Source organism: Erpetoichthys calabaricus, chromosome 7 (genome assembly GCF_900747795.2).
Source record: "Erpetoichthys calabaricus chromosome 7, fErpCal1.3, whole genome shotgun sequence".
NCBI classification, from domain to species: Eukaryota; Metazoa; Chordata; class Cladistia; order Polypteriformes; family Polypteridae; genus Erpetoichthys; species Erpetoichthys calabaricus.
The window spans coordinates 107,602,830-107,615,461 of record NC_041400.2 but is presented as its reverse complement, the minus strand read 5'-3'; the positions used below and the strand labels follow the sequence as shown (position 1 = coordinate 107,615,461).

Sequence of the window (12,632 nt, the reverse complement as noted above, 5' to 3'; positions counted from 1 at the left end):
TGTTTTAAGAAGAGGTGATGCTAAATTGAAAGTAGAAAGCAATTAAGCCCTTTAATAAATGATGCAACTATTGATTATTTTAAAAATTAAACAAAAACCACAGCACAACCACATGAGCCAAGGAGCTTACAGTTGATCGATGAACTACATTGTTAGTCCTGAACCAGATTTTTCTGTATAATTCCATAATAACAACAGTGGCACTGAAAAATTAGCATGTGTGTATGGGGCACTTATACTTTAGCCTATGGAGCTGCACAATCTGTGCGCAGTTTTCTAAAGCGTTTACCACCATTTACAAAGTTGTATCTGGTGGTGAACACTTCTGGAAGCTACCATCTACTCACCTTGAAATTAAAATAAAACCATGCAAAAAATGATTATGAATTTAATCTGGGGGTAAAGAGAGTGTCCTTTTTCATCTTACCCCAAATAAATGTTTGCTTAATAATTAGAAGTTGCAAATGTTTCTAATCACTGAGCCCATTGATATGCCCACTTTGCTAGCATATCCATTTTTACTTTAAGTAAGTATTCAAATTTAAAATGAAATAGATTCCTGAAGAAGTGTCTAATTGGAAGATTAAATTAATTATGAAATATTTTCCAGTCTCTATCATAGACCAGGATAAAATTTTAAATAAAAAAAGTTACCACTGTAGCAAGAAGAATGTTTCTAAGTGGGCTCAAAAGAACTTGTGAAGGACACAGATAATATTCTAAACCAGTAATGGCAGACTTCATGATAACATGCAGTGAATACACTTGACTTGAGCATTCATAGTTTTTATACTCTTTCTCTGTACGTTTAGCATTCGTTTGCTCAGAGGTTGATGCGTTTGCTGCTTCTTGAGCAGCTCTTCTTTTCTCCACCCTCGTCTGCATCTTTTCGCTTTAAAACTGATTAAGTCAGTGTTTGTGTTGCAATTACTTAGTGCGTTTTCCTTAATTTTTCCCTTAAGCTGGCACTTAAGCCTTCAATCTGCCTCAAGAATGATTTAAGATATGAAGAGGTAGGGGAAATGATGGCGAAGGTGGTAGGGATGAGAACAGCACCCGTACGCATGGCCGCCCTGCTGGCCACAACCGAGAGTTAATTCTACAATAAAATAAAATAAAAAGAGGAATAACCTTGGAGGTCAATCATCACGCCGAAAGCGGATAGTAGACATCACATGGTGTACGTGTTCCAAATTTCAGGTCAATAGGTTAAACGGTTAGAGAGCTAAAGGTGATTTAAAATCCTGGACAGACAAACGAACAGCCACGGTAGCGTATTATATAAGAAGATTACTTTTTAAATTTCTACAAACATATACACAGTATTTTATATAGTAAACATTAACATTTTAAATATTTGGATACAATTACACAACCAAACATGCACACACATTATCAAATGTTAGTGTGGTTTGTTTATAAAAAAAAAAAATTGAAAATGACAGAATTTATGACCATTTCCATATATTCAACATGCATCATAGAATATAAAACACAATCTTCCATAAGATAATAAGCAACACAAAACGTAGAATGCAAAACGCTGCAAATCACTTCAAAACACAGTAAAGAATATAAAACATAATCATTGACACAAATTGGACACACGTTAATAAAATTTTGAGTGACTTTTATTATTCCCCTGAAAACACATAATATAATACAAACACAATCATCTGGAAATATCACACCCAAACATGCACATCAGCTGACTAAAAATCTAAAACACCATCTGTATGGGCAAAACAGTTCACAAAGACCGGCCTTTTGTCTTTGTCTGTCTTTGTCAGTTTCTGTTTCACTAGCATTTTTGAAAAAAGACTTCGACAAATTCCACTTTTTCAGTCATTAAATAGAAACCTCATAACACCATCACAGTATTGTGATAAGCATAAGGTATTTTCATCATTTGAATGCACTTCTCATAATGCATGCGAGCCAAAATTACAAGTCTCAACATCAATTTTTGTGCTTTATGACCATTTTAAAGCAAGACATTTCATACTGGATACTGTAGTACGCATAAAATGTGTAAGGTTAATATTTAGACACAGGTCATCTCATGGTTAAGATTGTGTTTTATAAGTGGTCCCTAAGTAACCGTCAGCTCACTCCGACATGTACTGACATCTTTCTAAATGAACCATCTGTCTGTCCATTTTCTGAGCACACACGTTTCCATTAATAGAGTTATGGAGCTCTTCCATTGAAGCTTGCACAGCACAGAACTAACCGAGCAGGCCTTCACAGACACACACACACCTACTCACACCAGATCAATGTGGAGTCACCAGTTAACCTAAAGTCTTTGTAACATGGCAAGACAATGAACCCACGTTGAAAGAAACAGAACCTACACACTCCACACATGCAGACTCCAGATCAGAATTCAAATTCAGGTTCATGAAGGTAGCATTTTATTACCATGTCATTCTTTTAATGCTGCAACAATGAAAACTAAATACACCGCAATAGGATTTTGTAGACTGCCGACATTGCATAATTTACTTATTGCTGTCTATGTACAGACGATCAGATTCTCTCTCCCTATTGCAATTGTAAATACCCTAAAATAGAATGATCTTTGTTATAATAGTACAACCAAAAGCCATCTAATGGATTTGGAAAATGAGGAAATAACAAAGTGTCAGGGGTGTAGCTCAGTGATGATGATGAAGGTCACACTGCTGCTTACTCCAGCACACTGTGCTAATTTGATAATACAAAATATATAACATGCCTTCAATAAAAGATTTGACAAAATCATCATATTTCCTTTGATATTTTTTGACCTAAAAATTAGAAATAGTATTAGAAATAGTATTTGGGAAAACACGGGTGCAACTATTGTGTATTTTATAATTTTAGAAATGATGTCATTGATTACAATAAATGTATGTATAAGTAACCTACAGTTTTTTTTCTTAATTCTTCCTTTATTTATTTTTATTTTTTGGTGGTAAAGCTGTTATGCTAGTTTCTGTATGTTTGAATATATTTTATAAAACTTGTTATGTTTTAGGTTCATTGGCAGTTTCAGTTTTGGGATATATAAATAAAATATATTCAGATACACATTAGACATGTATATATGTATTTGGGGAAATTTGCTTATTTGAAATTTTGAAAGATCTAGAATGCCCATAAAATTTCTCAGTATTGTAAATGAAAGTAATTGCAATTGTAAAGAGGTCAGGACACCTTCAGTGAGCAGTTTATTATGACTAACGTTTGATACATTTATTTAAAATGTAATACAAATTTTGAGATACTACATCAATCTATGTTGTATATTAGCTGAAAAAAGCGTATTAACACAGTAGGATTGGAGCTGTTATAGTGAGTTGTATTAAACTGCTTGACTGCGAAATCCCCTGCTCACATTTGACTGGAGTCAGTTCAAGTTGCAGTTAAAAGGCCTTTTTGCAAGTAGACTCTGAAACATGGAAAGTGATTTGGAAAGATTTCAATATGATTGATTTTATCAGGGTTACAATGTAAATAGATTTTTTTAATTAATTGAGGAGGTTTCAGGGTCAAAATGGAAAATAGATTTCTTTTAACCTAAAGCTGTTACTTACGTGTGACCTTGTTGACTCAACTTAATTTTTTAACACCTTATGTCTGTCATGTTTTCAATAAAGCTGCCATGCAGCCCTAATTGAAGCTATTAAGAACCCTTATATAACTATAACTAATGCACGCATGAAGAGTTAGCTAAAGTGTACTTATAAACAATTACTGGTATGCATCATAGCCTTTAAGGAGGAATGTTAATTATTTAGAAAATTAATTAAAATTAATGATAAAAAATAAACTAACGTACAAACATACAGTATGTATATATAAACAGTATACATTTACTCTGGATCCATTCTTTATTTCAAATCAGGGTTGTGATGCAACGGAAACCATCCCAGCAGTAATGTACATAAGGCTGACATCAACCCAGAACATTATCATACATAATCACAATGGACCAATTTAGATGGGGTATCTTAAGAGACACAAGTCTTGGTAATGTGAGATGAAGGAGACAGTACCCAGAGAACCATCCATGCTAACACGCACTGAATGCCAAGGCCAGAATTACAATACATCACTCTGGAGCTGTAGAGTAGAAGGTTGAAGTATTACAAATATATAATTTATATTATATATGTTATTTTTCTGTGTATTGTGATATGTTTGAGTGAGTGAAGTGGAGGTAAGGAATACAGGAGATAATGCCTCTTCTTAGTTTGGATTAATGTTAAGGAGACTCAATCAACAGTATTAAAATTAAATATACCAAAATAGACCCTGAACCTTCATCTCTCAGGTGGAATGGCATGCTCACTTTTGCTTACAAATGTCGATAAGCACTCACCTCGTGTCTCTCTCATTTTGACCCTGACCTCTTCCCTCTACCAATGAGACTCCATCACTGTGGCTTTAAGTCCTCTCTAATGGGGTTAGACCCTTCTTTGCATACTCTCTTTTTTCTGCAATGGTGTAACTGCCAACTGCAACTCAAGCTTGATGTGCATGACAGGCACCCTATGTAATTTGCTTCCCACAAGTAACACCTGCCTTCCTGACACTTTCCTTTTGTGGTCCTCAGTCTTCTGCGGAAGTCTGCTGTAGGACCTTTCTGAACATGTTCTACTTTTAGGTGCCTTTACCCCTACCAACCTCATGCCAGTTAGGTACCCTTTCATACATAATGTATGCTATGCAGTATATCCTTTCATTAGTTTTGGTGCTAGTCAGGAACTGGTCCTAGCATGTGATACCAGCCTGGTAGTGTACATTCACATAATTGCCTGCACTCAATTGACTCCAATTAACCTACTGTAATTTGAATGATGCAGGGATCTGGACTGTCCAGAGAAGACCCATTTGGACACAGTATGAACATGTGCTATAAAATGCACCACTGTGCCATCTATATATTGTAATGACCTGGAGATGCGGAATTAGCACTCTGATAACATTGGCAATAGTTGAACCCATTAAAAAAGATCCTTGATTTCTACGTGGTTGAACCCTTTGTCTCCTTCAGCTGTTCTACAACTCTTCTCCAGTCCTGCTTTGCCACTACTCACCTGGGGTCAGTGGCAACACCATCTGCCACACGTTCCATAAGACCATGAACTGATCCAAACCCATGAGTCAACTTAAGGCTCACCAGAGGTCACACACCCAGAACAATGGACTTTAGCAGTGGAGGAGTAGCCCCGAAGTGCTTCTAAATAAGTGCTTTATCTATACAATACAATATAATACAATTTATTTTAGTATAGCCCAAAATCACACAAGAAGTGCCGCAATGGGCTTTAACAGGCCCGGCATTTTGACAGTCACCCTAGCCTTGACTTTCTAAGAAGACAAGGAAGAACTTCCAAAAAAACCGTAGTAGGGAAAAAAATGGAAGAAATTTTGGGAAATGCAGTTCAAAGAGAGACCCCTTTCCAGGTAGGTTGGACATGCAGTGGGTATCAAAAAGAAGGTGGAAAACACAATACAATACACAGAACAAAACACAAGTAATCCTCAATACAATATAAAAGTAAAGTAAAAATATTACAAGTACAGAGCAGAATTTAACAGTAGATGATATCACATGATTTGGATTTGGATTTTATCTATGCCCTATCCTTCAAAGCTCTCAGGTGTCACTTTTATGGCCACCTATTCTGATAGTTCATGGCCATCCGAGAAATGTGTCCAAATCAATGATATTAGAATATATACAGAATATGCACACATATAACAGGTGACTGCTGGTTTCTAATACAAACACACACTTGCTTGATACAGGAGCCTGACAAGTTAAGGGGTGTCTTCTTTAGTAAGAAGTTTGCATTCTCTGTCCATGTTTGCTTGACCTTCTACTTAGTCCTCTATTTGGGGTTACCATACTTCAAGATTTATAGTCATCTCTAAATTGTTTTGGTTTCTGCTTCTGCATACCATGGGCCTGGATGCTGTTGCTGTTGGCTCTGTACAACCCTGACCAGGACACACAAAAACAATAGACATAATACTTCTTTGCTTATTTTCATAAATTATACCAATTGTCCCAAATTTCACATTCACACACCATTCACTCACAAACAAACACAGCCATTATGTGATGTTAGTGTTTCCTGTTACATATTGTTTCATATCGTTAATGCACTTTAATAGGGTAACATTGCTTTTTATGATTTCATGTTTGAGGAGGAAAGACAATAACTTTCAAATGTGCTCCTGATGAAAAGACGTGTGTTGGTGCACAAAATCAAGTATCTAATCAGACTGGTAATAAGCAATTTGCAATACACAAGCGTGTCATCAGACTTCTGAGGGCTCCGGAGAGATCCACACTCAGACCTTAACAAACACACCAGAAATCTTTACTTGATCAATACTCTTTGAGTTATTGTCATTGAACCCATGGGTTTGACACATTTCAGCTGACAGTTTGCATTCGTCAAGCCGTCCAATCATCATGTACTAGGGAAGCAAATTGCCTGGAAGGAATACACAGAAAAGCTTTTAGACACACTATACAGTATTTTATTACCAACAAAAGGGGATATGCAACAAAGCTTAGTTTTAAATGTTCTCATGTTGGAAAAATGTGTAATTGCTTTGCTATTAATATGTCTAGGAATGGCATACTTATGTATCAATCACAGGACTATCTGCTGTTTCATATAGCAAGTATTGCATTCATAACTGAGGATATACCGTCCGCAAAAAAACAAAAAAGCTTTTGCAATTACTTTACAAGAGGCTGTTCCTTTCTTCTGCCTTTCTGGTGAATTAGCAGGCAGCTAAAATTTGTTTTGTCATCCATTCCTCCTCAGGGCTGTAGAGCAGAAAACAGGAGAAAGGATGCTCTCTTTGATAGCTCACTACTGAAAATCTCTTTTTGTTCTTTATCTATTTAAAGTGACAGTGATCTGGAGAGTAACTGGACAGGCCTCTCAGGAGAAATCGCCTTCTTCCCAGGTTATTGACAGAACCCTCTGTTCTGAAACATGCAGGCTCTGTCCCATCACAGGCATCAAAGTCTAAGAAGTAGCCACCAATTAGACCTCTCCAGACTTGTAAAATTTCCAGGCGCTTTTAAGTGTCGGTTGTGATTAGGATGGAGGACGTGAGGCCCATCAGATCACTGGTCTCAATTTTCTCGCTTGCCTCTGCAGGTGCGAGAGGTGCGAGCGGAGCTTCACACAAGCCACCCAGCTGAGTCGGCACCAGAGGATGCCCAACGAGTGCAAGCCAATAACAGAAAGCACAGAATCAATTGAAGTGGATTAACTGATTGACTAGCTGGAATTAAACTGCAAGGAAAGTCATGATTAAATGTCACGGACACTTAAGCAAAACCAAAGATTTCCTCTGAGCAACTTTCAATCAGTCCCAGAAAACCGAAAGCAGTAATAAAATAAGTAAGATGTTAAAAGATATTGATCCCAGCATGGATGAGAGACCGGCAGCAGGAAAAAAAAGAAAGCAGAAATTATTTATGTATGACTGGGGATCCCGGTACGTTCAGTGAACATCAAACCTGGGGCTGCACAGATTTCCAAAGAAGTCCCTCTGTCTATAGCTTTATTTCTCAAAGCCTTTCCTAGGAATGGCAGTTATAACCAAAGTGAAAAGACAAACGACTGAGAGCGCACAGGAAGCGCGTCTGTATTGGTTGCACCTTTTTTAAGCATGTGTCTAAAGGGGATAAGAGATGCCCCTCTGTTTTGTCTTGATGTGGCTATTATAATGAAATGTGATTTTATTTTATTATTATTATTTTTTTTTTTAGAACAGCGCTTTTAAACAGACTGAAACTCTCTGTACAATATAATACCAAAGGATATTTATCTTCTGTTTCTCTTGTATGTTTTGTGCACTTTTTGATAATGCTGAGTTTTGGTTTTGTACACATTACCAGCCACAGGAATGTATAATATACCATTGCGGACGTTTCGTGTAGAACTGTGTATCAATGTAGACAGCTGGCAAATCTGGATCAGTCAGGACAAATCATGTAAAAAAATTGTGGCTTCCCAAGGGGAAAAAAGTAGCTGCCAAAATGAAACAAATTCATTCAAGAAATGTTTTTTTTTTTTTTTTACCTGAGAATACACCTTTGCAATTAACAGAGCAATATATAGATATATTGTAGGTAACTGCTTTGTGACTTATTAAATCAAAATTTCTTCACCAAACAGTGAATGTTAGGCTACTTTGCCTACTATGTAAAAATAATGTGAATACGGTGGCCTAAAGGCAATTATTGTGATTTCATTTTTTAACTGAGTTCAGATTAATAAACCAACTTTCTATGTCAGATGCCATTATCAGGAATATGCACTACAAATACCAGATTGCCAAAGAGTTTGTAGGTAATTGCAGTCAAAATATCCATGATGTCATCTTTGAGTGTACCATTGATAGTTGTTGCTGGAATACAAGTGACTCTTATTTAAGCTACATTTTGCCCTTGGCCCGCCCCTCTCATTATTATACATTAGGTTCACCTGGAAAGGGTGTGGCCTCTGCACAAACACAGAATCCTTGGAAAAGCTGAAAAGTCACTTGCTATTTGTACCCACTAGAACGGCAGATCTACCATCATCTACCTTGTGAAAAGTACAACAAAGGGGCCTGGATTCTACTAAACAGACATACTGATCAGGTAATGCCAGCAATGTTGAAGATGTGGTGAGTTCTAGCATACCTTGCAAGAAATCTGCTGATCTGTTTTACAACAGAAAGTTATCATGATTTCTGATGCATGAACCTTGAGATGCTTTCACTTTGTATAAGGTACTGGTAACATTGAACAAACTAAAGAGTTGGGAATCTGTGCCTGTATGCTCTGTTTATTGTATTTATTGAATAAGTAACACAACTTGGGAGATTAATGTAAAAATATCTGGATGCAAGGTGTCATAATTGTTACCAAAAGTCATTTTAAATAAAAGTTAGGTCTATTCATTTTTATAAATAGATGTAAGGATTTCCTACATAATGCCAAAGCAAACTATTTCTGTAAATGTGCTATTAATAGTTAGAATGGTTTGTTTCACCCAGTCAACATCAGCATATAAAGATATACTGAAATAAGAAAGGTGTGGAAAATGTCACTAAATGTGAAAATCTAACTGTCCATATGAATTTTAAACTTATTCCAGTTCACTGCCAAAAACTGCAGTATGGGAAAAATAAGCACAATTGTATTTGTTATACTGTATGTAGCAGACGTTCATCAAAAAAGAGCTCTAATTTTAAGAATTTCAATTGTCCAGATGAATCCATGATTGTAAAGGCACAGGAAGATGTTTTGAGGCGGTGGCACTTCCCCTGCTGTTTCGAAGGGTGGGCATCTGTGACTTGTAGTGGAATGAGGGTGTGCCATTCTAATCCTGTAAAATGCATTGAGGTAACTGCACTGCACAATATTGTATTGTGGTGGGGACATAGGGTTAGTTTGGCACAATTTTCACTTAAAATGGGGGAGCTATTGCCATCATATCACCATGCTGTCTGTGCCTTTGTACAACAGGGCAACCGAGTTCAGTACACAGGAGGCTGTTTCATGAGTATAACCAAACACAACAACAACGGCAGCAATTTATTTCTTCTTTAACCCAAAATCACAAAAGGAGTGCTGCAAACACCTCGTGTATATTGACTTCTTGTTTTCTATTTCTGCTGTCATACTGTAGTTCTGAATTAACCAATAGTAGGTACATTCAGGTTGTGAAACTTTGCATATATATACACGAACACATAAGTATGTAGCAGTAGAGGCAGTACTGTCACGTATACAGAGTACAATGAAACTGTTACTATCACATCCAACCAACATGAAACTGTAGTGTCAGGGAAAGGAGTGTCAGTAAACATTTTATGAGAAAAAAATCAGGAACAAAGACATAGCCGGAAAAAATAAGTGAAGGAAAAAACCAGAAGCATGCTCGTCAAAGCCACTACTACTAACCAGAAACAATCATAGAAATTAGCACCAAAAAGTACCAAAGAAAGTAACATGTAGTCACCAAGGATTTTTATCCAATCTTGGACAAGTTAGCATTATTTGAGTTAAACATTATAGAGTCACAGCAATGATGTCACTGTTGCACCAACCAGATGCATTTATTGCTAAAACAAATTAGCATCACAAATAACATTGAAAAATGAAGAACTTTTAAAATAATGTTAACAATTTAGAAATAGACATGAGAAATAGAATTTTCAGGTCAGAAAAGTCCAGAAAAGATGTATAACTTAATTTTAAAACCTTAAGGAGAACCCAAGAAAAAAATAATTGAAATTATCAGTTATAACAGCTATACATCTCAAGTCTCTGAATATAGAATATTACACCATATGCACTTTTTGAATATTTCTGGAATGGATTCTTCATGTTGGAATATATCGCCTTCTTCCTGTGCCCTTCGTGTTTATCACTGTGATGAGTTGTATGTTGGTCAGCATGCAAGTAAGAATTTCCATGTACTCTGTACAGAAGACGCTACTATTTCTACAACGCTTTAAATGCTTTACTAGCTGTTTGCTTTTATTGTCTTTATTTAATGCAGGCAATTATGTCTGCACAGCAGTGAACTGACTAACAAGGCTGCCTCACAGTCCTAGGTTTATTTTCTGTCCCAATTACAGTGCGCATGAGGATTTTGTCTCTTCTCTTCTTTGCCTGCTCTGCTTTCTGATCCCTTTGCAGTCATATGTTATGAACGAACATGGGCTTGTACATAATTGTACCCTGTCATGGACTGGTATCTCATCCATGGTTGGTTCCTTGCCTTTACACCACTAATCCAGACATTGAGTCTCATCCAAAACTGCCTGAATGAGTTGCAGGAAAAGTTCAGAGTAAACTCAATGATCATGAATGAGCATCTTTTCCTTTCATACATTATTTGCCTGTTTATTAGGGCTGAACATGGAATATTTAAAAAATTATTTAGATAGACAAGTGGATGGAAAGCATTTGTACAAAATTTTCAGGCAAGCTAAATCAAAAGGTGGAGCCCCAGAATAGGAAAACAAGAAGTCAAATGAAATAACTGAATAGATAAAAAACCTGAATCATCCTATTATTATTAATGCATACTGTACATGCTACAATCATTAGATAGATAGATAGATAGATACTTTATTAATCCCAATGGGAAATTCACATTAGTCCAATTTTGGCAGCTTTCCTTTATTAAATATTCAACAAGATGGCGTTATTAGTATTTTTGCAGTAACAATGCATTTTCCAAGGTGTAATATCAGCTCAGCAGTAAGTGCTTCTGTCATTAGGGCAATAAAGTGTGTGCTGCATATTTTGTTATCAGAACCAAAGAATTTAGAGCATTAAAATTTGGTCTACTGCACTCTGAAACTGGAGCGACAATTTTATTTTAATTGTTACAGCTTGCTTATGTTGTGTTAAGATACATTTTTAAATGTGGACCCCGATACTATGAAAGTATCGTAGTACCTTTCTGGCGACACCCCCAGTTTAAGTGTTCTCTTTAGTATGTCCAATGCACCTGAAACTTACTTGACTTGCGTTTTGTTTAATATGGACACATGCAACTTCTTCCACCATCTACTGTATTTTCAGAAAAGACACCATTATGACAGCTGCATAAAGCAAAATTTTAAGCAATATGGCTGCTGTCAATATGCACTGAGAAACATTTTCTTCAGATTACAGCAATTTTACTACTCCTAAAATCTTTGAACTGAGGGGTAGATGTGAGCCATTAAATGTGTTTCATAGACTTTGTGACTTATTTCAAAACTCTATGCTGGTGGTTTCCACTATATTGAAAGCTATTTATTTTTCTTGTTTAGTAAAAGCTAGCATCCTATAGGACGTTGAGGTTACTGCAACCAGATCATCAGTGTACATGAATGGTCCAGCCACAAGTCGAAGTAGCAGACTATGGAGGTACACGTTTTATAAGGCAGATCTGAAGAATCTAATACTAGAGTAGCTAATGCAAAATAGGAAAGTACAGATGTGTGGAGTTCAAGGTCCATAACCTTTTATAAACCAGGTGCTAAATATAACAAACACTGTTTCATGTGAGCAGGACATCTTGTTACTCAGGTCTAAGGCAGCTGCTCAATGCTGTAGTCTTATACGACTAGTGCGGAGAGAACACATTCAGTTTGCCAAAGAATATCTACCACAGATCCGTGTTAAAAATCAGATCAACATCTTAAAGATGAATGGAGTGTGTAGGTGCTGTTACATTACTAAAGAGATAAACACTTGCAGTGTTGACCTAATGAGGAGGTAAATATTACTAAGAACTAATGGTAGACCAAAACAGTGCTCCACTGGCGCCTGCACGCTGTCAGCATATCGTTAACGTCAATCATATTTTCTCAGGATATTACTGGAATTAAAAGCAGACTCCAAAAAAATTTTTATTGCCAAAATCTTTTAGGTGTTATTCTGTTCCTTCCCTGCTTCACAAGGTATTGTCTGTTTAAAAAATATAACTGACAGAAGTGTCCTATTTCAACTCCTTACATAAAGGTATAAAATCTACAGCTGTATTATTAAAGACCCAATCTCTCCTAAAAAAAAATCCTGCAGACAATAACTGTATGTTAATGCTTAGCAGTGT

The 12,632-nt window shown here is 36.4% G+C and overlaps 1 protein-coding gene across 3 annotated transcripts in view; it reads left to right on the top strand.

The window, feature by feature from the left end:
• The window catches only part of prdm6 (PR domain containing 6), a 122,424-nt gene extending 112,503 nt beyond the window's left edge, over positions 1–9,921 (top strand). For 2 of the 3 annotated variants that reach the window (XM_028805245.2, XM_028805244.2), the window contains one exon: positions 7,179–9,921. In XM_028805245.2, the coding sequence (XP_028661078.1) occupies positions 7,179–7,293 (115 nt within the window). In that variant the 3' untranslated portion in view covers positions 7,294–9,921. The remainder of the gene's footprint in view (positions 1–7,178) is intronic. The other variant, XM_051929975.1, reaches the window with a different exon arrangement.
• The last annotated feature ends 2,711 nt before the right edge of the window (positions 9,922–12,632 follow it).